The sequence below is a fragment of the Amblyomma mixtum genome, chromosome 9 (genome assembly GCF_055824585.1).
Source record: "Amblyomma mixtum isolate Tamu chromosome 9, ASM5582458v1, whole genome shotgun sequence".
NCBI lineage: Eukaryota > Metazoa > Arthropoda > Arachnida > Ixodida > Ixodidae > Amblyomma > Amblyomma mixtum.
The window spans coordinates 28,649,535-28,677,258 of NC_143020.1; the positions used below are offsets into that span (position 1 = coordinate 28,649,535).

Sequence of the window (27,724 nt, forward strand, 5' to 3'; positions counted from 1 at the left end):
ATACATCATCTGGCAAATCATTCAAGATTTTCGGCACATAAGCACAACGCCTAGCTTCGCCGAATCTTGTTGAAGATCGCGGAACAACAAAGCGAACACTGTTACAATAATAATAATAATAATAATAATAATAATAATAATAATAATAATAATAATAATAATAATAATAATAATAATAATAATAATAATAATAATAATAATAATAATAATAATGACTATATGCGTCGATTGTATACGGTAAGTCACGCTTTCCGTTTAGGGAACGAGGCTTCCGTGCGGAAGCCGACCGTATAACACTTTAACAACTTCTGGCTAGTGTTGCTTGTCCTTTCGACATGAACCTACTACCTGAGCAGACAAGGTGACGTCAAACGTTAGATTTAGTAAGGTGAATATATAACTCAACCACACAGTTACATCCGAGAATATGCGGGTCTAGTTTTTGTTGAGGACTAAGTGTTCTCTGCTGACGGCAAACAGCACTTACATTTGCCCGCTGCAAAAAATGCGATGCTCCTTGCGATGCGGAGACCACAGTTTATGAGCAACTGCTTGTTGCCCTCAATAATGTCTTCGATGTTATAGTTATCCCCGTCTCATAGAATGACGATTGAGTTTGTTCGAGTTTGGGCGCTGACTTCTTTATTGTAGATCCCGAGGAAAACGTGATTCCGCAGGGTTTTCTTCGAAGTCTCGTCGTTGTCCATCGAAACCATGATGAGGTTGGATCGAGGGTTCATGACTGTTTCGTGTTCAGTCTGGAAGTCCATGCCCAGAATGCTTGTTGGGAACGCTGCTGCAGGACTACGAATGTCGCTGGGTAAGTTGAGGTCCGGGTGAAGGTAAAGATACAAGCTGTTGCCTTCTAACATTTCTCACAAGTTGCCCAACTCAAATATCTTGCTATGGTGTGTACAAGATGGCAGAGGACGCCAATTTGCTTTCTCATGGACAAAAGATTTTTCCTCACTTCTCGGAAGGAAGGCGTGATTGCGCTTCGAACGGAATCGTGTACTCTGTTTACTGATGTCGGCGCCTGTGCGTCTATTGACCGCCACTGGTGTGGTGCATCTTGCCTGCAGCGTATAAGGTGGCCTGTGCTAAAGAATAAAAACGAAGTGCTACCTCGTCTGGAGCTAGCACCAACATGCCTCAAGAGTTCATCGTCAGGCGGCGTCTTAATGCAGTGCGTCACGGTTCGAAATTGCATTGAGGGAGATGGGGGAGAGTCAGTTACCTTTCCCCACGATAGTAAATACCCGGAGCCACCTGCGCTCTGCTACTCTGCACAGTGTACTTCCTTCAACCTCCACATGCGTTCTTTTGGTAACCACGACCGCTAGGCATATGTCGGGATCCTTCGCCTTTACTCTGAAAATTCTATTCTCATCGAGGCTTTATGAAAAGTTGCCACGAAACCTTCTCTAACTACCCTGAAATTGGCTCACCAACTCCCACTTCTTCATTTTCGTAAAGATGAATTTTTAATGGGTAATTTTACCACCTTGAGAAAAAAAAAAACATTGCTGCGTTTTACTTAAAATCAGTGAATGATCTATCCAGTCCATCAAGGGCTGAAACCTGCAATATAGATCTGGCAGCTGAGTGTATTCGTCTTAGGCAAAAGGTACGGAGTTCGATCCTAAATACTCAAGTACCGACTGCCCTTGAACACGTGCAAGGTTTAGCCCTCGTTGGTGCCTTTCTGTTGGGCAAAATGTTTGAAAAAAAGGGCCTTTCCCTCAACCCCAAGCACGCCAAAAAATATTAGCTGTAAGCTGTCTTTTCTTAACCTGCCCTAGTGCTGTTTAAGCCCAATCACTGTCATGGTATATACAGGGTGTCAAATATTTCCTTCTCGCTAGAATTTCGGGTCTTTTACAACCAATGATCAGTATTTTTAGTTTTATACAGTTCTTAATACTCCTACAGTTTTCATTTATAACAAGGAAAATAAGAATGACTGGATTGCGTTTGGAAGGTTATTTGAGGTCACGAATAGCAGTGCCAGTGTCATGAGCCTCCGGGACATGAACGTTTCAGTGCAGTGGGGCCGTGCGGGGGCCCAAGGACCGACATGTCCAAAACTCGCTTGTTCCATACAAAGTTGTCATCATCATCAGTTTAAAAGTGTGCGCGAAGCGGGAAGTAAGGGGCTGTATCTTACCGGTACTCACCTGTGGAGAAAAAACTGGGAGAATAATGGAGGGGGTTCAAGTTAAAGGCAGCAGATTTTCCTATGGAATGTAAAAGAATAGGGGCGAGGTTAAGAGGCCGGAAAAGATCAGAATGGATCAAGATGGGGAAATGGGCATCTAGTGCTAAACAAATAAAAACGGTGGCCCTATTGCTATTACAGCGGACTCCAAGATACGGCTAGCGTAGCAGGTGGCGTCAGAAAGTCAGATGGTTGGATAAGATTAGGACACTTGAACAGACAAGGCGGCCCCAGCTTGGACAGGATAGAGTGGATTGGAGGGTTATGGAAGAGGCCTGAGTCCTGCAGTGTACCACTGATGACAATGAGTCTGGACTAATTCTTCTGGATCAGTACCGAAGTTGATGAAAACTGGTGGCATTGCTTAGGCACAGCTTCGTATGAATCGACGATCATCTTGCAGGGTTACAGGAGCCACGGCTGGTATACCCTCGTCTTCTTCAAGAGCGCTCCAATGATGGGAAGCTTGTTTTGGAGATAGATGATGAGCTCACACTGAATTTAGAAAAAGCATCAATTGCAGCCCCCCAACTGCGGTTCCTTAGAGGAGGGAAGGAGTCACTGACTATCATGGTAAGCATGCAGAGAATACTTTGGTTTGGGAATTCCAAGTAGCGCGTTAGATTGCAATTGGCAGTGAACGAAATAGAATAAGTAAATCTGTTAGAAGCATCGTGCGCGGAGTGCTTTGCGTAGAAACGATATCTGAAAAATTTAGGGGGGCACTTTGTTGACCTAAAGTGTTATGAGGCGATTGCCTTAAGCCCGGTGTTGCTGCTTGTGTCACTGATGTGTGGTCAAGATGTTAATTAAGTACACAATTGTTTGTGAATCTTGAATGCTGGAGACACTGGAGGGCGTTTGGGAGGCATCCGTCTGATTCGTTGCCTTTCTGCAAACTCTTCACTGTCCTAGACAAGAACTACATAGGTGTTGGCAGGAAGTAGCGTAGCCATTAGCAAGCTGGGGTGCGGAACGGAAGTATGGTGGTTCGATTCCCATCGCGTACAAAGATTTTTTCTGGTCTGACTAGAAAAGCGTGACACCTCTGCTGACAACCTTCTGTCGATAACGATGAGGCATTAAAGGCTTTCGCCTTAATATGCCACAGGAATGGTCGCGGTCGTCAAGTATGGTTCTGGAACGCGAAATGAGAAGTGACGGACACACAAGAGTAGGAGAGTCAAGGAAAAACGTGCTAACGCGGTAGAAGCCACAAGGGTATTAAAGCGACACCAAAGGTCGAAAAAGAGTGAATGTGGCGGAGGAGTGTAGAAATTGTGATCAGACGAGATGTGACCTGATCCCACGAACAAATTTTGGTTTCTACCACTGAGCTCGGGACTGCAGCATTAAGCCGCGAGGAAGCTTTCTTGTCTGCTGTCGTGCCTCTCCCCGTTTTTCGTATGCGAGCTTATGCACTGGAAGAACACACTTGGAGTTTGAGGGGAGAGTTTCCGGACGTAGTGCAACAAAACACTTGCCTATCATGACGTGGGAACTTACTCGGAAAAAAGCATAGTCATTAGAAAAATTACCGGAACGTTTTCCCACTATACTGCGCTAGAATTGGGTCTCTGTACTGCTTGAAATGCTGCGTCGTACATTTTTGCTGTATGAAAGGCAGTGCTTAGAGCTGTCTACATAAAGTTAGACCTGCATTGAAGAGGTTGGGTCTCAGTGAGGTTAGCGACTAGTAGAGCAAGCACAGGAATGGCGCACATGCGCACATGATAGGCGCTAGAGCAGACCAAGGGCTGCTTTACAGGCGGACTTGTGCAGCTGAGAAGGCGAACAAAACTTTTTGGACGGGGAGGAAACGGGCAATGAAAAAGTGGACATCTTTAGACCGGCCAGCCGGCGAGTGAAAACTGGGAGACCACACACGGGAAAAAAAAAGTATGGTTGCACTATCGTGGACTAAAAGTCTCAGAGATACTAAAAATATACCTCCTCATACGATGAACTTGTGTCGAATTTTTGTATTTTTGAGTAGACATCAGCGCTATGAAAAAATTCAGGCGGCACTTTGACTGTTTTAAAGTGCGTAGAGGAGAAAGCGTTTTCCGCAGCACTTTGACTGCCTGTGTGGCACTGGTGACGTCTCCAGTGGATGACATCACATATAATTAAGTATTAATTACTAAGTAATGACAAAATACTAATTGATGGCTATTTATTGATTAATGACTAAATACTAATTAACTGCTAATTAACGACGCTTAAACTTCGCACGCGACAGCGTGTTGTAGCGCTGCCGGGGAGTCCACGGAACGCCACCAGCCGTTCGGCGCGATGCCTTGCCCTTTGAACGCAATGCTTTTTGAGAAAAGAAAATGGCGCATTAATTCTCTGTGATCTCGGTGGGCACCTGAACCGCACGGTACAGGAAGGGAGGAAGTGGAAGTGGAAGAAGAAAGAAAAAGAGGGGCCGTAATGGAGAAAATGAAAATTGTATTTGAGGAAAGGAAATTACGCAGTAACTGTCTCACATATCTCAGTGGACACCCTTCATTCGTTTGTAGAGGAAGGGAGGAAGTGGGAGTGAAAGATAAAGACGGGCCGTAATGGAGAAAATGGAAATTGTATTTAATGAAAGGAAATTATGCAGTAACTGTTTCGCATATCTCGGTGGACACCCGTCATCCGTTTGTAGAGGGAGAGAGGAAGTGGGAGTGAAAGAAGAAAGATTGTATTTGAGGAAAGGAAATTACGCAGTAACTGTATCCAGGGGCTCTGGAACCGGGGGGGGGGGGGAGGCGGTCATCCCCCCCCCAAACTTTTTTCCAGGGGAGGGGGGGGGGGCAGTGCCACCTCTGGATCTTTCCCGATAGCTGATGGGGTTCGCCCGATCGGCGGTGCTCGCCGCTTCGGTCTAAGCACATAGGGGTACCAAACGTAGACTTATACAAGTTGTTACATGGAGTTACAACGAGCAGCGCTCGTCCTGTTCCCTTCCTCGTCCGTGTCCTCGTTTTGCGCTCTCATGTCTTTCACGAGCATGTTACATGGGGCTCGCCTGCAACATCCCACCGCTGTCGCCCGCTAGTCCCAAGGGTAGCGTTGACCTGGCGGTCCGGTGTCCCGCGGAGAGCATCGGCAGGTTCCGGCTAAGGACGATGGCATCGCCTAATAAGCAAAAGGTTTAATACTGCATCTCGTACGAACGGGAAGAGAAGCTGGCCCCAGAGAGAAATCTGACACGCCCACAGAGCAGGTGTCTCGACGGCGACCTAGCGGCGGGAGCATCTTTCAGAGGGAAAGGAGAAAGATTCCGAAGACATGCACGTGTCCAACCAGCGGTCATGTTTATGGCAAGCGTTGCTGACTCAGACCCGGCGACGCCGTGATCCGGGTCCATCCGGCCCGGGGCGAACACTCTCTCCCCGAACGCCGTGCTCTCACAAGCGTTTGCACACACACACGCACGCACACGACGACACGTGGCCCAAAAGGAATTCCCAAAAAAGCGGTTTTTTTTATGGCAGCGCGTGATATAGGTAGGAAGTTTCATCTGTCTTTACAAACAGTTCCTCATGTGTACATTTAACGTAAGCCATGGTGTTTAACTGCTCCAGTACAGGACAGAAATGTCAATTGTTTTCAGATCGACGGACGCGAAATTAACGACCAACTTTTTCAAGATGCAAAGAAGTTCGCAACAGTTGCTATCTCAACGAATGGCACCACCGCGGAAATGGTGCGTCCTGTTTCTTGATATTTTCATTTTTTTATTGCCATTTTCCTGATAGCACATTGACTTCATGGATATCGACATGCCTGCGTATAGCAAAGCTAATACATACTCTGAAATTCTGTTATGCGCCTCTAGAAAAGTTACGCCCTGGATACGGTTCGTTTTAGGTATATTGTTTTTTTGGGAAAAGAAATAGAGCAGTAACTGTCGCACATCTCGGTGGACACCCGAACCGCGCTGTGAGGGAAAGGCTAAAAGAGGGAGAGAAACAAGAAAGGAAGAAAGAGGTTGATGGCTCATGGTTTATGGAGGTTTAAAGTCCCAAAGTGACTCAGGCTATGAGGGACGCCGCAGTGAAGGACACCGGAAATTTCGACCACCTCGCGTTCTTTAACGTGCAGAGAGAGAGAAAATTTTATTACAACAGGAATTCGTGACACGCCCCAGGGTCCCCGCACGACCCCACTCCACTCAAGTGTTCATGTTCCTGAGGTCCATAAAACTGGCAGCCCGGCCGGAGGCGATGGTCTGCACGGCCGGGTCCTCCGAGCGCAGCAGGGTCTCCCAGTCCTCCCAGGTCTTGAGGTTCTCTAGGTCCCGCGTGGGAGGGTCCGCCGGGCAGAGGGAAAGGATGTGGAGGGAAGAAGCGAAGGGTTCTGGGCATAGGGCGCATGCCGGAGTAGGGGAGGAGGGATGATAGTGGGTAGGGTAAGGGGCGCGGGGAGAGTGTGTGTCTGTAATCTGCGCCAGAGTGTTGCGTGTCTGTTATCTAGGGAGGGGTGGTGCGGAGGGTAGAGCTGGCGTGAGGCTCTGTATACCTGGGTCAGCTCACTGAATGAGTGCATGCGCTCCTTCGTGAATCCCGCATCCGAGGCCACCTGAGCCCGGTTTAAAGAACCTCGGGCTAAAAGGTTGGCGGCCTCGTTTCCGGGATTCCCGGAGTGCGCAGGCACCCATATCAGCTCCACTTGGCGGGGCGGGGCTGCATCGGGCGAGTCCAGTATGCCAAAAGCAGGGACATGGATTCGGCCTCGAGCAAAATTTATAATCGTAGTTTTTGAATCACTGAAAATGTACCGGGCTTCCGTGCGGGTGATTGCGAGTGCAATGGCGGCTTCCTCTGCAGCCTCTGGGGAGATGTTGGGAGGGAGAGGTAGTGTGATGAGGGCAGATAACGTGCACTGACATCGCATAGTACAAGGGCCTCTAGCATTTCGCCACCATCACGTTAAAGAACCCCAGGTGGTCGAAATTTCCGGAGCCCTTCACTACGGCGTCTTTCATTGCCTGAGTCCCTTTGGGACGTTAAACCCCAATAAACTGGACCGAAATGTGACCGCCACGGCCGGAATCAAACTCCTGTCTTTGGGGTCAGCAACCGAGCATCATAACCACTGAGCCACAGCGGCGGCTCAGTGGGGTCGTAGTGGAGGGCTCCGGAAAAATTTCGGCCACCTAGAGATCTTTAACGCGCATTGGAATTGCGCAGCACACGAGGCCTTTTTGCGTTTCGCGTCTATTGAAGAGCGGCCAGAACGAGTGTTTGGGTCGGTCTGGGACTTTCGGTAAAAAATGCATTACACTTTAGAGATGTATTCTGGTAAATAGGAACGCTCGGATTTCGCTCGCAAAGGCGTGCAAATAGAATGAACACTTTTTGGAATTTCGCAGAATACCATGGCAATGGCCGCACTTGAACAACTGCAGTACACAAAGTTCTTGCTATGCACGCCTAAAGACACTCCACGAGGCTAAACGAACGTTCAAAACCTTTTGCAAGTCAAATATAGATCTTCAAACAAAGATGGTCAAATCGTTCTCCTATTTTCGAGTCAAAGCTGCTTGATTCTATCTTGCTCAACGTTTTTCAGAAAGGACTAGTGGGACCAAGCCACAGAATTGAGCCGCTGCCTGAAATGGAACGTTCCGACTCGGGCCTCGTTCCACACATGATTTACGAAATTGATCAAAAGCCTGTTATAGACAGAGCGATCGGTTTCGACGATAATGGTACGTAAGCATATTTGAAGATCTACTCAGCGACAACCTTACTAGTTCCTGACCAACCTTAAAAAAATTGCAGGACGCTTGCTTTGCATTTAAGAGCGGAACGCGACAGCGTGTTGCAACGCTGCCAGGGTATTTACTAATGTATTTATCAGTATACAAAGACACTTCATGAAGCAAAAGGCCACAACGCATTCACCAGGTCCACATTTATTAAGCTGGAACCAAAGAGCATTCTTAGTGTGATGAAAGAAAAAAAAAAGCTTTCTTAGTGTGTTCTGCGCGTGCTCGTCTCCCAATCTGAAAGACTTGAGTTCGATTCCTCGTATCTACAAAAGAATTTATTTTATTTGGAGGCTAACAATGATGCCGACATCGGCTTTTCTGCGACACGACCCCCTTTGCGCTTTCGCGCTAATACTTCGCGTCATATTAAAGCCTTCCGGTGAAGGAAACAATGGGCACTGCTGAAAGCACCAGGTCTGCATCAACGACTTCTAAGGAGACAGCGAGATGGCATGCAGATGAGTGCTTCTTGCGTAAAACACTCAATTTAATACCATAGCTAGCATGTCTACCTGCTTTAGTTGGAGATGATGCAGCTAGAATGCATGCCGTGTTGACTGACTAGTGGATGTTCTGGAAGTGCGAAAGAGAAAATTTCGGATATATGCGTATGGCTCTTCAAATTACTTAGGCGGGAATCACTTCAAAGAGGGTGAATCAAATGCCGATACTGCCGGCTATTTTACTTTGAATTCTGACGCCGCACTGTGGTTTAGCGTTAAAAGGAACTGAAGACAGAAACGCTGAAATAAAAAGAGTGCCGAAACAAAAAAAAATCGTACCCGTGTTTTGCAATGATTACCCCAGACTGTCGAAGGACCTGGACAAGAAAACTTTCAGAATTGCATGGCGTCAGAAACATTGGATATGGTTTCGCATTTCCTCTTTACTGCTGACAAAACTCCCAGCTTAAGGCGTGCTGTTCACATTATGCGGTGGAGTTCATACGTTTCGTGGCACAAAAATACGTGAGGGCATAGTAAGGTAGTGGAAAGCTCAGCTGTACTATGTGCATTGTTGACGTTTATTACTCTTGTTTAAAAACTACCGCTCGCGCTTTGAAACCACGCCATCTTCTCAACGCTTTTGCTAAAGATTTATCAACGTAATTAAAATCAATAAGCCAGTGAAGAAAATTCGCTTTTTTGTCGTGTTTTGGCATAAAAGGTGCACTTAGAAAACGCAGTTGCCTGCGCGCAAGAGAGCGGCTGAATTTTCTCCTGATTTCACACTCTTAATCATCCAATAAACTTTTTACTTGAACATCGCGCGTGATTGAGAAGTGCAAAATTGGCAAATTTTCCGAAATATGGAGGTTGTCAATTTCTTTACTCCTGCAAAAGAACGAACACAATGAAAAGATGAAAAACTCTGCTTGTGCATGCGTCGTCAAATTAAGTTTAGAGAAGAGAGGGGACAAAACTGCTTCCCATCGTGGGCTGTATAGAGGAGCTCCCTGATTTCGCATTCCTGGCCACGTGGTTCCGTCCGCACACCTTGTTCTCTAGCAAAAGGATGATAACTTTGTAAGCGTATGTGTAGGATGCTGCCGGTCGCGCAGGGTGCCGATACGACCACAATAAAGACACTCTGAACTTAGATGGATTTGTGGACGCTACACAGTGCCGAATAAACACAGGCTGTAAAGGGCGACAAATTCCTACGATGCTTAATACACTCTTAACAGTAGAATGCGATAGCACTTGAAATCACTCCCGTGCAAGTACTCCTTGTCTTTCATAGATTCATAGATCGTGGAGAGCCCTCATACCGTTCCTGGCGCGCTGGTGCAGCGGTTATGCGATCTGCCCCTGCCCGGCAGGTAGCTGTTGCAAAGCCACCGTTGGGGCTCGTGAGTCCCAGGTTGCTCGTCCCGAGCCCCCGTAAGGGTCATTTTGGCACATGATTTCTCTGAGTTATTCGGGAGGATTCTTTCTCTCTACCAATGAGCTGATGCGCAGTTCCATGGTGGGCAGGTATACAGTCTTTGTCAAAAGTAACCAGGCTCCATGGTTTGCTTCTCATTCGTATAACAGACCCCTCACGGCTTCCCTAAAGATCAATAAGTTCTTTGAAGGTGAGAACAGGGGTTCTTCTTACCATACAGAGATTCAGAGCTTGAGGGCTGGCATAATAGCTTTAATATACGACTGATAAGAAAAACGTGCAGCATGGTTACTTTTGACAAAGACTGTAAAATTGCATTGAATATATCAGAATTAATTTCATTGACGGCTGCCATGGAGCGCAGGCTGCCCTAAAACCCACTGGCAGGTGGGCTTCTTATTTTTTCGTGACTGGACGCGGGCTTTTCTCGCGAATGAAGCCTGCATTCTATCGGAATGAAAGGACGAGTATCACGGCAACGCGCAGCAAGTAGATGGAAAGGGGACAGTGCACCGTAGATTCCACGCTGCGGCGAAAGTTAGCTTGGCAGACAGATGCCGAGCCATAGGCCTAAACCCAGACCATCATTTTGAATACATTTCCCTATAAGACAAGAATCTTCTGAAGAAGACATACGCCCCTGCGGCTATCTAAGTTCGGTTCGCGGCAGTGGAGTGGCATCGTCAAAGTTCTCTGGTTGCGGCAGTTGCACTTGGCCTCACGATTGTGATATTCCTTTCGCGAACCAGCTAGCATGACCTACTCATTGGACATTCAGACATGCGAGTTTTCGTGTGCAATTTTTCTTTGATTACAGAGAATTGTCCAGATTCCAGGGAAACAAAACGTCCGAAAAGAAAGCGTGGAAGAAAGCGCGGTAGAAAGCCCGGAAGGCAGCCGGAGCCCGGGGAATTCGTTGCTGAAGTCTTTTTTCTGCTGGACCGTCCGCATTTCCGGCATTTCAAGAACAAGGAAGATGCACTGATGTACATCTGCATCATGCTGAACTCCGTGAGTGCCATTACTCAGAAGGTGTCCATATGTTTGAACATTCTATTGAACTGAACTAAATCTGATTCTGCATTAGAATAATGGTAAAAAAGCAACGCGGGTATATCGGAAAGCGAAGAATGATTGCATAGTAGTTTGGGGCACAACCCAAAGTTGTGTCCTTGTAAAAACGCTTCACAGGGACTGTCATTGAACAGAATACCAAAGAATACCAACAGACATTTTGAAAGTTCCACCAATCAGCTCTAAATGTTGATTGATTTGCGTATTTATAGAACGTATGCGTTGTAGTGCACTGAAAGGGTAATTATTTCATCGCATTCTTGGCTTTACACATTATTTGAAAGATACGTGAAGCAATGAGGAGCATTTGTAGCAATGACCTTTGCACGTCTGGTTTCACATTTGCGAAACGAAAAATTACGGGCTGCTTAAGTCACCTGAAAGGTGCACTACACAGCATTTTGAGTTCGTCTTTTTATCATGGGGTCACGACGTACACGCTCCGAGAATTATTGGAAACTTCGAATCATTATCCTGTGCGGCCCATTTGCCTATAAAATCGGAAAAAACTTCCCGGCTCCCTCCTGGTTTTTGTAGCTCACCGCGCAGAGTAGGAACAGTTAACCAATATGGCTGCCATGGCTTACAGCACACGCGAAGTGCCTTTAAGCCAATCGCGTGGCGGTTTGCTGCTCCGCCGTTTTCGGAGTAAAACGCGGAGCGGTCTTCGAAAATGTGCGCCTGCCGCAGCCGACGAGGTGAAAACATAGTCCGCTTCTTTCGGGTTTGTTATTTCGGTTATATGCTCTCTGAACCACAAATACGTGGTGGTATTATCAAACTTTTGCTAACTATTGCTTCGTGTACAAGAACAATAGCGAAAATACTTCGGTTGCCCTAACGGATTTAATTACTTTAATTCGTCACTGCAGAGCCATGAGATTTGGTCTCGCGAAGAGAAATAGTCCACGCGTATGTTGTCTGCGACTGAAAGTACTTATTCAAAGGCAAACAAAAAAAAAATAGACGAAAAAGAAATTTTTCAGTGCACTATTTATCGCATCTTTAACAGCGCATGCGACAGCGGCGTGTTCTAGTTCCATTGCGCACTAATCGAAGGTGATAAGACAACGACATACAAATCGCAGTGCGCGCGAGAGAGGTGATGATTGTTGTTGGGAGAGTTGGTGATTCGTGATGGTATAAAAACAGCGCGTAACAAGACGGGACAAAGAAGGATATGTTTGGTCTATGAGCACTTCGTAGTGAAGGGCTCCGGAAATTTCAACCACGTGGGGATCTTTAACGTGCATTGACATCACACAGTACACGGGCCTCTAGAATTTCGTCTCCGGAACAAAGAAGGAACACATGACGACACGAGAACAAACTATGATCTGTTCATTGCTTGCCTTTTTCACGCATTAATACAAGAACATCCAGCATGAAACGGCAAGGAGCTATCAGGTCAACTGATACACACTGATACAGCACGGCTCTTTGCTGGTTGCCATCGATCTAGAAACCCGAGCTTTTTTCTTGATAGTGCCAGTGATGCCACTCTCACACACCTGTTGCCTGCACGTGCAATATTCATAGCCTCGGTAATCTCCCTAACCTGCTTGTCTTTATAGCGGCTGATGAAGCAGGGATTTCATTCCTTCCAATAGCTTTAGCCAGACCAACGAAGAGAATATTTATAAGTGATCACCTATTAGCCGCCTTGGAGGCGTGATGGATAATATGCACCACAGACGCCTCCAGCTGCATGAAAGTGTAGTGCGGCACTGGCGCAGTCTTACAGACATCCAAGACGTAATTCTAGCTTAATAAAGTCGAGCATGGATGTATCCAACTTCAAGAAGTTCGCGGCATAGCTGGATGTTAAAATAATTCGAAATATCAGAAATAGTAATCGATAGGGTTATGTGTAACATAAGAGGAAGAGGAGAAAAACATTATTCAAGGCCAGTACTTCAGGCCAATGAAAAAGAGCGCTTGATCGAGTGAAGCTTAGCACTCCAGGACAATGAGGAAGGGTAAAGGAAATATAGAGAGATAATGGCAGGGTTTCATGAGTAGAGAATGAGTTTTGTGTCTGCCCTAATCTCCGGACAGTTGGGACAATGAGCTGTGTCAGGCCATCAGAAATTGTAGAGCATAAGTGGGTTGAGGAGAGTGCTTGTTTGAACTTTGCGAATAATGTGTGCTTATTCGTTTCGAGAGACGGGTGAGGATGGTGCAATATTGTGCTTGCGATCGAGGAAAATGAGTTGGTTAATCAACGGGCCCGCGAAATTAACATCAGGGCGCCTCGATCTCCTGGTTAAATCTAACGTCAGCGGAAGACGCCGCAACATACAAAGAGCAAATAGCTGAAAACTACCACAGTATCAGCAAACACCTGGAAGGACTAATACAATCCCCCAAGGGTGTGATGCGCTTCTTGCAGCAATGGGCCACCTGGTCGTTGCTAGGCCGAACCTGGTTCCCATCGTAGCTGGAGCCAACGATGCTTTGGAACTAGACACTCCCATCATAAATGTTTAATCCAGTTACCAGTACACTTTAATTGAAATATGATCACTAAAGTTATTGTACGCTTGGTTTCTGCAACGATATCGGCTAAGTTATTTAGGGTGGCTTCACCGCGCGCTTTTGACCTGGAGGAAAATTAGTAGAACAGACCAAGAATCCCTCTCAAGCGCATCCGATGTTAACCTCGTCATCCGATCTCACAGCTGAAGCGCTGCTTGAAGGTAACCAAGGCCACGCAGCTGACCGGTCCCTTTGCGCGAGAAGTGATTGACGTTCGCCGTGCGGAGACGGTCGGCTTGATGGAGGGCAACGGGTTATTTTTAATGTTTCGCTGCCCTCAAGTTCTCTAAACGCGAATAATAGCGCTGTACTTTTGCACAGCATTTTCAAGAGGGTATTCTGATTGTAAGATGAAAAAATTATTCAACATTTGCAAGTTTGATTTATTCCGCCCCGATAATACATGAATGGGTAAAAGTTCACGGCGTGGTAGCATGTAATTCCAGACTTGTGGAAAGGCAAATTTAGCGGTATTGTTGTATAATCGCCATTATGGAGCAACTGTACGAGTGCTATGATCAGCACTCGAAAATAGCACCTTAAAATCGAAATAACATATGCTTGGGCGGAAAGCTTCGAATGCTCGTGATATTATACTCGTTATATGTATTATATTACAAAAAGGGCTATGATTTTTCAATATCATTGGAGCATTTCTAACTGCGACTCATTATGTTGCAAGCGCACTGGCAGTCTGATATTGCGTGCGTCTGCCTATCATAGCATTAAAAGAGGTTTCATCAACGTAGATATCTTATGGTAGTAAATGTGTGGACGGAAGGGGTGTGGAGGCTTCAGAACGCACGAATACTCCCACAAGAGCAGGAATGCCTTCTTAGTTTTGTAATAAAAGCTCTAATAACATGGTGGTGAAATATTCAAGAATCACTGATATGGTGAGCTGTTTCACACACGTGCTATACCATGTACCGTATGGATCTAAGCTTGGTGTCAGCTTGGTGTCACAAGGCATTGTTTATAGCCATCCTGTATACGCAATGCCTTCTGACCTCGAGCGTACCTAGAGCTTGGAAAAATGATAACATTATCTTAATTCATAATAAAGGAGACACCAAGGACTTGAAGGATTGCAGACCGATCAGCTTACTGTCTGTTGCCTACAAGGTATTTACAAAGGTAATCGCTAATAGTGTCAGGACAGCCTTAGACTTCAATCAACCAAATGACCAGGCAGGCTTTCGTAAAGGATACTCGACAATGGACCATATTCACGCAATCAATCAGGTGATAGAGCAATGCGCAGAATATAACCAGCCCCCATATATAGCATTCATTGATTACGAGAAAGCATTCGACTCAGTAGAAACCTCAGCAGTCATGCAGGCATTGCGGAATCAGGGTGTAGAAGAGTGCTATGTGAAAATATTGGAAGATATTTATAACGATTGCAAAGCTACCATAGTTCTCCATAAAGTCAGTAATAAAATTCCAATAAGGAAAGGTGTCAGGCAGGGAGACACGATCTCGCCTATGCTATTCACTGCCTGTTTACAAGAGGTATTGTGGGGCCCGAAATGGGAATACTTGGGGATAAGAGTTAATGGAGAATACCTAAGTCATTTGCAATTCGCTGATGACATTGCCTTGCCAAGCCACTCAGGACAAGAACTGCAAAGCATGATCAATCAGTTAGACAGGCAGAGCAGAACGGTGGGGCTAAGAATTAACATGCAGAAAACCCAAGTAATGTTGAACAGCGTAGTAAGGGAACAGGAGTTAGCAATTGGTAGTGAGGTGCTGGAAGTAGTAAGAGAATATGTCTACCTAGAGCAGGTAGTGACCGCAGATCCGGATCATGAGAGGGAAATAACTAGAAGAATAAGAATGGGGTGGAGCGCATATGGCAGGTTCTCTCAGATCCTGAATGGTAGCTTACCAATAACCCTGAAGAGAAAAGTATACAACAGCTGTATCTTACCAATACTCACTTATGGGGCAGAAACGTGGAGGCTAACAAAGAGGGTTGAGCTTAAGTTAAGGACAACGCAGCGAGCTATGGAAAGAAAAATGATAGGTGTAACGTTAAGAGATCGGAAGAGGGCGGAGTGGGTGAGAGAACAAACGCGCGTAAATGATATCCTAGTTGAAATCAAGAGGAAGAAGTGGTCTTGGGCAGGGAATATAATGCGAAGGCAAGATAACCGCTGGTCCTTAAGGGTAGCGGAGTGGATTCCATGAGAAGGCAAATGTAGCAGGGGGTGGCAGAAAATTAGGTGGGCAGATGAGATTAAGAATTTTGCGGGAATGTGGTGGCCGCGGCTAGCGGGGGACAGGGTTAATTAGAGAGACATGGGAGAGGCCTTTGCCCTGCAGGGGGCGTAGTCAGGCTGATGATGATGATGTTGCTTTGCGGAAGTTAACACTTGAGGATGGCTGTACTCACGCTATTGTCTTTTGTGTTTTTCAGGCGAATTTAAGATTTACAGATGTGACGAACCCGAGAGTGAGACTTATGGTAACAGGCGCGGAGGAGCCATCCGTAAGTTGACCAGATGGCGTAAGCCACTGCAAAGACGCCGCCAAAATATTACAGAGCACGCTTCGGCAATAATATTCCTGGAATGTATTACCGAGCGAAACTTATATGGTCTTGTATACATTCGAAGCAAACCATGAACTGTTTTTTATGCAACGCGAGGGAAGACTTAAAAAGGCGATGTTGGCTCCATTTTCATACCAAATAGTTTTGGGCGAAATGATTTTTCAACGGGACATCGTTTATGAACGCAGTTCTATATATATAGTACATTTCGCTATAAAATCAATATATCCGCAGATCTGCTGTCGACGGGCTTGCATTCTTTTTCGCTGTTAACGTTTTTGGTGTCGCCAAAAGCATTCCCCATTTCTTTTCTATTGCCGTCTCAACTACTCAGTTAGAGCGATGGACAAACTTTCCAAGAAAGGTTTTGCTACACATCGCAAATTAGACGAGTAGCTTCAATATTTTCATGACAGTACCTTAAAATTTTTTAGTCTTCAAAATTTTATTCAAGAATGTTGTACATGACTCTGTTGCGTGAGTACACAAAATTTTGCTTATGATGCGGTAATTCCTTGATTAGGGAGAGGAGTATGTGCGGGGAACGGAGGAGTTACTGGCAGACTCCGACACTTTGCCCGAGCTGAGGAAATATGCCGGAAGAAAGAAGGATGAGTTTGGAAATCCAGACATTGTGTTCCTGTTGTCAGGGTGAGCTTTTTTCTTAGTACACAGTCTTAATTATTTTGTGTTTTCGACAAAGAGGGTAATTTGATATCTTTTCTTCTTGACAAATTTTACAGGCGGGACGTGATCGGGAAGAAGGGTAACAGTTGGGACAAGAATGCCCGGGGTGAGCAACATTATTTAAGAGCACATACCAAGTGCAGACCATTTTTCTTGTGTGGCTAGCATTTTAAGTTGTTCGCAAAACGCTAAGAAGCTGTATTGATTTAAAAAAAATAAAATATTTAATTATTGCATTTCATTGTAAAACAGAGTAGGAAATGTTTTGGTTACTATATTTAAAGAACAAAATTCTGTTTTATGCAGGAGAGCGCATCCATAAATGTTCTCTAACGTCACTGTATTTTAGGTTTTGGTAATTTACGCATTGACCAGCAGATATTGCGTTAGTTTTTTTAGACTTGTTGCAATGCAGAATGTTAATAATTAAGGGCTTTCTGGCTTCCGGGCAATTATATATTGTCAAGTAGTGGTGACTGAAGTCCGGAGAGCAGAAGACAGCGAAAATTGCTTCTAAACGAAACTCTTTATTATGGCCGACTTGCGCCCATAAAGACTGAAGAGTCGGCCTCGGAGTAGCAACAAGAGTGCTCGGCGGTCGTCGAACCAAATGCCCGCCGCTCTGGGTCTGCTCATTTTATAGCCGATTGCGAACTTTCGAGATAAAGCGTGAAAGTTAGTAGAGCATTCTGAAGAAGCGTAGAATCGGTTCCGCCAGGGTGCGATCAAGGTAAATCTCTGGGCGTCTTGCCTCACAAAAAAAAAACGATAAAGTTGCGTGCCGGCAGCTTTGAAGATTGAAAAATAAAATCAATCACTACAGAGACTCACGGCAGGATATGGGATGGTTTTCTTGTGAAGAAAAGAATCGGTCAATGGCGGATTACACTGAAGTACCGAATCAGAGCGAGAATCTTCTAAAAGGTCGGTAGCTGCGGCTTTAGACAGCCGCAGCTACCAAGCCTGAATTTTCATCACGAAGCGACTTCTAACACAAGTGGCAGACAGAGGGATCATACTATTACTGAGAGTTCCGAAAAATAAATCCGTGAACTTCAAAATTTCGCATTGGTGTATTGTGCAAACTTCCCACAAGGTTTTCCATTGAAGTGTAGTGTCCAATGAAATATTTTTAGCCACTCAATCTGCTTCGATTTTCTCCAGGAGTTGGTTACGTTAGTGGAGTGTGTACCGACCACTACGTTGCCCTGGGTGAAGATCTCCCCGGACTGTACACTGGAATGATCACCCTGACGCACGAACTTGCCCATGTGTAAGAAAAAAGAAAAACAATTTTCCAACATTAATGCCTACAGCAGAGCAAACAATAATTTCTCTCTGCTAGAAGACATGGCGTCAGGAGCTATGCGGTGTATAAAATTTTTAACTCTTTTTTCTCTTTTTTTTTGCTAATGGATTAGGGTAGAGTTCGTTAATGTGCCCGTTTGCTTTGAGTTTGGTTAGGGTTAGTTTCGCGTGAAACAAAAGATGTGCTCGCTTGATCCGCAGGAAATATGGAGTGCATCAAAATGTATCTAGTAGGGCAACGTTGCTTTTGCGAAGTCAGTATAAGTGCAGTTTAAACTGCAACATGGCTGAAGCAAAGGCACACATATGACAGGGATTGGCGAAGATTGTCAGTACTTTAAAAGCGGTACAAGCACTTGACATATCCCGGGCCTCCCATCGCGTATGCGTTTTTGCATGCTGAACATTGAGTGAATAATGAAAGTCATCGATCATAGGATACTTCCAAACTATTGCTTGCGCAATTTTGATTTTGAAAACCCCGCATCTCCACTCTTACCCTCACAACCAAATTAAACTAGTATAAAATGAGCAGAAGCAAAAATGGCATTTGTGGTCACCTGTAATGTTTCTAACGTGGTCAGTCGTTTTGTAGAATTCATCCGCCATTGCTGTGTTTTTTGAATACGTTTGCATGCCCTCTTTATTATTTCGTGCCACCAGAATTTTCCTCGAAATTCAGTTGTTCGAGCTGCTTGCGTATAAGTTGGGTAAAGCCAGATTAGAATGTTAACGTGCTTCGTTTCATTCGCATGCCTTGGCTGTCTGACAACTTCTGCCGTGTCCTGCTAAAGTCTTGGCTGTGTGCACGACGGTGACGGTCCTTACCCCCATATTCACGGACACCCTGGAGCAAAGTCTTGCCCGTGGGATGACGGCTTTGTGATGAGTTACGTCGACAAGAGCGCAAATCACCATATCTTCTCCCGGTGCAGTCTGCGGCAAATAGCGTTCGTACTCAGGTGAGTGGTGTATTGCTACGACGTTGCCTGCTCGGTTAATTTTGCGCATGGTTAGAATGCTGTTTCTAAGCGCTTTGGCCGTGAACCAAAAACGGTTTGCATTTATTTTGCCAAGCATGATTGAATTGGAACTCCACTCGAATAGCTCCGCTAGGCGCACAACCTTTCGCGCGAGAGGGTTGTTTACCTCAGTAAACATGGTACATACCCCCGCGGGGGGATTGACCAAAGTACGGTGATGAATGCCAAGGACGTATTTAGGCGGGAAAACAGGCGCGAGGTAACGAAGTAGATTAGTGGAAATACCGAATACAGAAAAAAATTAATTGTTTGAGTTTAAAAAGTTAAACAAATTTGATGCACTGGGATACAATAACACATTTTTTGTACCTGTGGAAGATTTTTGTCTATAGTTAACAAAATAACCGACCAGTTGCAATAACGTAACGATGATGTTAGCCGCGAGAGGGCCAATGATCCCGTTTTGCAGAGAAATTTGGCATTGTCTTTGCCGGCGTTGTGAGAGAAAAAATCTTTGGAGAAACAATCTGTGTTTTCCACCGTGATCACGTGACCTTGTGGCGCCATCCCAACTTGCCCACTAAATTGTGAGCAAAGTTACCACCGTCGCAGGTGGCAGTTAAATTTATGATCAGTCGCGAGAGGTCGCTCGGCAAGAGCAACCTGGGTCGCACAAACGCCGCCAGTCGCATAACCTGCCATCGCAGGGCAATAGTGCATTTCTAATCGCGGAATCACGGCGTCGGGAATCGAATGAGGACTATCAGGCATCTATGAACGTGGAGAATTTCCAATTCCGCATGTATGGGCATTCTTCGATTAGTCTCACCTCGGCAATCCGACATTGCGTGCGACAGCTCGGGCGCTTTTCGGGTTTGGCCTCAAATCTGCCTCTTGAAAGAACTACAGATTTGGAAAAGCTCGAAAGCGCGAGTTTGGGGTGTTTATAAGAATGAATAACATATAACCTTGCAGGTTACAGTTGTTCAGGTTATGCTTGATTTCTTTATATTCTGACAGCGGCACGTATCTGCGTGTTCTTGAAGGTTATTGTCCAACCTGTTGAACCCGGGTATACTATGCTTTATATAAAGGGTACTTCTTTCAAGCGGCAGCTTTCAGGCCAAGCTCGAAAGGCGCGCGAACTGCCGCAGCCATGTCGGGTTGCCGAAAAAGCAAACTGCAACGTGCGTTCTGTGTGCGCGTGAAACCGCAGCCATGACCGAAACGCTGCGAAACAGACCCGTCAGAAGGGCGCAGTCTCCCCGTATGTCACACAAGTCAAAGACAATTATAATAGAACTGCTCCAGCTATCGTCAGCCGTCGCATACATAGAAAGAGAAATGTGTCGGTTCCAGCGGTCAACACTACGCGGCTCTGGCGTCAGTTCAAGCCACGCTGTTCAGTGTACGTGCTAGGCGGGCTGACGGCAGTACCTGGCAAAACTGACTAATTCTCATGCGTTCTTCTGCAGCTAATTTTACTTATCTAATAACTGTGGTTTGTTCCTTTGAAAGTAGAGGGGGGTCCTTCGGGGTACTTTTCTTGTGTATACCTCTGGCGTCTTTGTATACTGGACAGCAGTTGGAGCACATTCTTCTAGTGCCTTGTCGGTCGTTGTTCCATTCCTATACGTTTCTTTATTTTTATTTTGCTCACATGTCTATAGTACTGCCTTGATCTATATCTACGCACTGAAATGTGTATGCTTCTTCGTTTGCCGGTTCAGGACTCCCACTCAATTCTCAACGAAATAATAGATTTCTCACGCCTTCAACGTGAGAAAGAGGCAAGGACAAGAGAGCGTGCATAAATTGGAGGGGAACATTGCCATTACATGGGGGGGCATCAGCTCTCATGTAACTCTCCCATGCGGGCTTTTGAAGTACATGTAGATCAATAAATAAATAAATAAATAAATAAATAAATAAATAAATAAATAAATAAATAAATAAATAAATAAATAAATAAATAAATAAATAAATAAAAACTCTACTACTACTTACAACGAATGTAACACTAATCCCTAAAAACTTTCTTACAACTGATCAAAATCAATCCTAGTTTTGCAGCAGACTTTTTTTTAAGAGTAGCATCAACGTCTTTGCTTTCGTTGCCTGCACTCCGAAGTAATTGTCAATGAACTCACATAATAATGGCTGACAATTTTTCTTTCAGAGGGAAGGATAAGAAGTGTTGGGATGTTGCATCGAATGGGTACAACATGAGTAGCCAGTACCCTGGAAATCAAGAAATTATCGAAAAGATCTGCGAAAAAACATTTCCAAACAAAAATGTGGAAGCAAAAGTGGTAAGGACGATTTTACAGCGAAAGAAACATTACATATAAATTTTTAAACAGATAAATGGAGCTCAGAAAGCGCTCTCATTACTTCAAGAATAACTAGAAGAATGAAGCTGTGCCATAACATTAAAGTCGGGGTAGTGAGAGTTGTCGTTAAATATGAGGATGAGGTGACCACCCATCTAGTAAAGTGCACAGAGGATTTTAGGCGGCATAACTAAACCGGCGCCTTTACAGCGAGAGGGGTTCAGGACACGCTTCCTGTTTCTGCGGCGTCATTGGCGTAGCAAGAAAGGCAGATGAGGTGCCGGAGGAGGGGCACTTTGTATGGCCAATGTCACCAATGTCAAGAAAGAATGTGCGAGACGCTTGCGTCTCTGGGTGAAGAGGCCGACACTTATTAAGGCGGAAGCCTTTAATGTCTCATCGTTGTAAGCAGAAGTTGTCGACAGAAATGTCATGCTTTTCAATTGGTCGAAACGGTCGTGACGTCACAGTGCGCGAATTTCAAACGGGGCCAATTGTACTTTGGCTAGTAACAATGCAACCAATTGAAGGGATCGTATAGTGATGCTCAAGTAAGTGGGACTGAGCTTAGTTAATTGCTTTATTAGCCAATTAGCCTAATCAACTTTTCTAGTTAGGCCATATAAATAAATAAAACCGAGTAGGAAACTGGTCGAGCTCGGGAATCGAACCCCGGTGTTCGGAGTGCGAGACGAGTATGCTATCCACTCCGCCATGCCAGCTTTTTTTTTCTTTATTTTCGAGATTGACATGAAAACAATAAGACCACTTCAGCTACACTTGAGCTGATAAGGGTGAAGTTAAAATTTCCTAAGTTTCACTAGATCATCTAGTAGTGTTACCCACTGGGGTGGGTCACGCTGCGCCTGGTAACATTCCCGCAGATAAACAGCACTTTCAACAAAGTTCTCACGTGTACTACGAGTGTTTATATCAGCATGCCTTACTTACATTCGCGTTTTCCACAAGCTGTGGATGCCAAGAAGCATTAATAAGTCATAGGGTACCTCTTTGCGATCAACTGGTAGAAATCTGATCCCATAAGGGTGCAGTGGTAGTTCTTTCTTGATGGTTCTCTGCAGGACATCCCAGAAAAGTATGGCGTCGCAGCAGTCTAGGAAAACATGTTCAATTGTCTCCGGCTGCTAACATAACAGGCAATTTGTTGTCCATGGGACAAAGATTTCTTTTTCATTGAGCCAGGTTTTAGCGGGTAGTGTATTAGAGTGCAATTTGAAAAAGAATGTTTTCACTGTCGGCCGGACCGGCATCATTTTCACCCGTTTTAAAATATCCTGGCCTGGGTCTCCACGGTAAGGCGCACGATACAAAGGTGGCGGCAGCATAATATCAACCAGATCCTTATACAGCTTCTTTTTGGGAACGTTATACAGGTATTCTAGTGAAAAACGCACTTCCAACAACCTGAAGGAAAGGACAACCTCACGCAAATATCCGTTTACAGCACCACACATGTTTTCACACGATGACACTATGATTCCGGGGAGCAGCCTTTGCAACCGCATTTGCATAACAGTTCTCAAAAATGTGTCATTTTGATCACGAAGGAAAATAAAGCGCGACACCACTTGACGCAAAAACAAATGAACCAGTCCAACGCCACCGCTTTTGACTGAAATAAACAAGTTTGTTCGCCTGGTTTTCTCCCAGGTCGACGCCCAAAGAAAAACTGCAAACACTCGATGGATTTTTTGAATATTGCTGCGCGACGCACAGAGCACATTCATCACTTACCATATCTTAGAAATCAAGAAAACATTGCACACAAAGGCACGTGAAAAGATTGACAGCTGCCTTCCTTGACACGCGTCCGCTTTCTCTCTTGCCTTTAACGTCTCCTCGTTCCAGTGTGTGCTGGGATCGCGATAACTTTTTAGGGGCACCCCAAGGTACCGCGTCGGTAAGTCAGTCCATTGCAGTCGAGAAAAAAAATCTGGTGAAATATCCCATTCCCCATGCCAATATCCTGAGCTTTTTCCCCAGTTTATCTGACATCCAGTTTGTTCGCAGAACTTTTCGACCACATTCGTAGCTTCACGAATGCTGTCTCTGTGCAAAATACCGCTATGTCGTCCGCGTATGCAAGGATTTTCACTTCGGCTGCCTGAAGCTTGAATCCAGAAATGCAGTCACTGTTAAGAATGGCCAAGCACAACGGCTCGAGATATACTGCAAAAAGCAGGGGAGAGAGCGGGCATCCTTGTCTCACCGAAGAGCGTACTATGAGGCTGTTGGTAAGTTCGCCGTTATTTTTACTCCGCCATGCCAGCTCGATGGTTTGTAATGAACAAAGGCGCGTCTAGTGAATACGGCGTCTTCGCTCACTCTCATCCTCCTCCCTTCCCTTCCGGCGAGGTTTAGGTGTCCACCGAGATATGAGAGACAGATACATTTCCTTTCCTCAAAAACCAATTTACCGACGAGCGAGGCGTAGAACCGAATGGGCGATGGCGTTCTATGGACTCCCTGGCAGCGTTGCAAGACGCTGTCGCGTTCCACTCATAGAGGCGAAGCTTAACATGTTAACCACACATCAGTGACCACACTTTAGGTCAAAAAAGTGCCCCCCCTGAATTTTGGCTGCTGTCCATCGAAATATGTGAGACAGTTCCTGCGTAATTTCCTTTCCTCAAATACAATTTTCATTTTCTTCATTACGGGCCCTCTTTGTGTTCTTCCAATCCCACTTCCTCCCTTCCTCTATGGTGCGGTCCAGGTGTCCACCGAGATGACACAGAATTACTGCGCCATTTCCTTTCCTCGAAAAGCGTTGCGTTCAAAGGGCAAGGCATCGCGCCGAACGGGTGGTGGCGTTCCGTGGACTCCCTGGCAGCGCTACAACACGCTGTCGCGTTCCACTCCTAAAAGCGAAGCTTAAGCGGTCACCTGTGAAATTTTGGTGCATGTCGAATTTTTTTTCTTGAATTTTACTTGTGAAGGTCTACTTAAAAAAATGGCACCGCAAATACAGCCGCTTAGCCCTTGGGCAACGCGAGTGAGACAGGCAGAGCAGATCGATGGCTCTAAAAATTAACATGCAGAAAACCAAAGCAATGTTCAACAGTTTCTCAAGGGAACAGGAGTTCGCAATTGGTGTCGAGGTACTGGAAGTAGTAAGGGAATATGTCTACTTAGGGCAGGTAGTGACCGCTGATCAGAATCGTGAGAAGGAAATAACTGGAAGAATATGAATGGAGTGGAACGCATAAGGCAGGTTTTCTCTGATCATGAATGGCAGTTTACCGACAATCTTCAAGAGAAAATTATACAACAGCTGTATCTTACTGGTACTCACCCATTGGTCACAAACGTGGAGGCTAACAAAGGGTTCAGACAACGCAGTGAGCTATGGAAAGAAAAATGCTTGGTGTAACTTTAAGAGACCGGAAGCAGGCAGAGTGGGTGACAGAACAAACGCGGATTAATGGCATGTTAGCCGAAATCAAGAGGGAGAAATGGTGGGCAAGGCATGTAATGCGAAATCAATATAACCACTGGTCCTTACGGGTACCGGAGTGAAACGTAGCAGGGGGTGGCAGAAAGTTACATGGATGATATTATGAAGTTTGCAGAGATACGGTGACCGCAACTGGCAAAGGACAGGGTTAATTGGATAGCCATGGGAGAGGCATTTGCCCTGCAGTGGGCGTAGTCACGCTGCTGCTGCTGCTTATGATCATGTTCGATATTTTGCGGTATTTAATATCATCCCTTATGAGCGTAGTTTTGTGTCCCACCATGCCTTTCATTTTGCTAAAACAAATAATAGATGAAAAAGTACTCGAGACAAAAAGGTTTAGTGATTCCCAGTTATGTATACGCATTGCTGAACGCATGCGCACACAGCTGGAAACATAATTTTCAATTCCGTCAAAGCGCTTTGATCACATTAGATTGCATACACCAATTCTGGTGGTTAAATGCTATCACTCTTGGGTAACCATTGAATTTTTTGCGTAAGCAACATGAGGATTCTGCTATCAGGTAAAAATCTTTCCAAAGGTGTACTTACCGCCATAAACCCGAAATAAAGTGGTGCAATGAGCCATTACAAAATCGCTAAAGCGCAAGTATCTGAGTACGACAAAACGTCATTACTGAGCCGGCTGCTTAAGACAGAATACAGCACAGTTACAACATGCACGTTTCTAGATTTGAGTGCTGGAAAGAAATTAGTGCTAGGGTTAGCACCCTACCACAAAAATCTGTCTTTGTAATTCACACAGTTTTGTACACTTGGCTGAAAGCTCCCCAAAGGGAATATACACAGTGCAGCTGTCACAACGTTAAGCAAGTGCTAAATGTAAACACTAACCACTTTTTATGCTGTCTACATAATATTGTGGCAGGATGCCATTAATCAAGTGCTTTTAGAACTCTTGCAGAACACACTTTGTATGAAGGATGTTGGAGGGGGGGATCCAGAAAATATTTGTACAGCAAATTTTCTGGACATGGCTTGGTAAAAACAGCACAGAAGTGTTTTTTTTAACAAAAAATTCTTCCTTGGAGTTGTATACGGGTGAAATTCGGTGCTTGAATGCCCAAGCAGCGAGTGGCAGCTGGTAATTTCTTACTTTGTTACTAACAGAGCTCCAATTTGTAAATAATAGCAGTTGTTATCAGAGGTCCAACGAAGCAGGAACATTGTTTTGCTGTTGACATTTTCTTTAGCGCGTCAGACTCCCATACTTTTCTACGAAGATACACTCACCAGGACAATTTCTTTTGAAGGCCTTTTAACAGCGATACTTGGGATTCGCAAGAAGAAAATTCAAAATAAATATGCCCAATGAAGTTCACAGCCTTACAGAAATCCGCAACTTCTTCCAGGTTTTCCCGAAGGGCAACGAATGTAAGCTGCGATGCCTGTACAAGGAAAAGGAAAGAAGATCTATCAGAAGATACTGGATGGACCTGGAAGCACCGGATTTCGTACGTTGTGGACGCAACAAGGTAATTGTTACTAACGCAACGCAGTCCAATGGTACTAGTTTTATCCTAACTGCGCTAAACAGAAGCTGCAGGTGACGCCTCTACTTTCGAATCAGGTTCACTGTAAAAAAAGGTTTAAGAAAAGTAGAAAGCAAATTTCCGATATTGTTGGTGTTGGTGTCCCGAAAGATATATAAACAATCTCAATTTGTTTTTGAAATACTGTGTGCATATAGACCGAAACGCTTTTTGTGGCGCAGAACTATTTACTAACAAAATGTTGTATCAATATTTTTACACAAACAGTACAGTGTTGGAAAGCGTTTCTGGCGATGATTGAATGGACCATTGTTGTCATGTTTTCTCTCTGCATTACTGAGTTTAGGTGGTGGATAGTGCTTACTGGAGTCATGACTACTTATTTCGGATCTTCTACATTCTAAGAAGCGCAGAATGTAAAATGACATATTTTTCTCAAGCAAATTACTCTGCGCGAATTTGAAAGTGTATCCTTCAAAAATCAAGGATTGGTTTAGCCCCACAGTGATACTGAAACTACATTGAAGCTGTAAGGAGGACATTTAAAAACCGCTATAAATCACATTGCCCTTCAAAAGGATGTTCCTTTCGGCCCTGGTCACGCCCATCGTGACGTCATTATGGTACTGTGTTTTTGGAGAGCCTAGGACAACTTCTTGCTGTGATAGTCGGTGCCTAGGAGTACAGTGCGTTCCTTTTAAAAGACAGACGCGAATACGAAGGCGCTTTCATGTAGAAACTATGCTAGCCTAATTGCAGATAAAGTACCATAGTTTCGCGCTCAAATTGAAGGTTTAAGTGTTGTATATTTACTCAAGATCGCTTTGAAATTCGTGGTGTTCAGTTTTGCAGGAGTTCGTATGAAGTGAAGGTTCAAACGCTTTCTCAATCAAGGGGATTTTAGGAATTCGTTATCATAAAAAATCGCAATGCGTCAGTCATTCATTATTAGTGGTTGTAACACATTATGCCATTTATTTATTGTAAGTCAGTAATGAATTCGATGCTCTTGTTTTACAGGCATGTATTAAAGGGCGCTGCGTGCGTACGTGGAGACCGGGACCAGACGACGAGTGACAAAAAATATACAGTGCTCGAACGACCAACGCATATGATGAAAACCGTTTTTTTAAGTATGAAAAGATAATAGACAGCAGAGATTTGGAAGCAGCCTTTCATACGGATCAATAAAAGCTTCCAGATATTTCGTAATTAAATGATATCTGTCTTTTTCTTGTATCGCTGGCCGGGAGTTCTCATAATGAGGAGGCACTAAGGCAGCGCAAGCAGCCAGCAAAACTGGGCCCGATTCTATAAACAGGCATTGTTTATTTTTTATTAGAGCCGTATTTCATTCTCTGGTATTGG

General features: G+C 44.8%; 1 protein-coding gene across 1 annotated transcript; it reads left to right on the forward strand.

The window, feature by feature from the left end:
* The first annotated feature begins 810 nt into the window (after positions 1-810).
* On the forward strand, positions 811-27,433 carry LOC149328614 (venom metalloproteinase antarease-like TtrivMP_A). Its single transcript, XM_089559036.1, has 14 exons — positions 811-820; positions 2,622-2,791; positions 5,826-5,918; positions 7,787-7,929; positions 9,965-9,977; positions 10,749-10,886; positions 15,916-15,987; positions 16,574-16,701; positions 16,794-16,843; positions 17,902-18,010; positions 18,840-19,007; positions 21,208-21,340; positions 26,216-26,338; positions 27,377-27,433. Exons 1-14 carry the CDS (start codon positions 811-813, stop codon positions 27,431-27,433), a joined length of 1,407 nt encoding a protein of 468 aa, XP_089415162.1.
* The last annotated feature ends 291 nt before the right edge of the window (positions 27,434-27,724 follow it).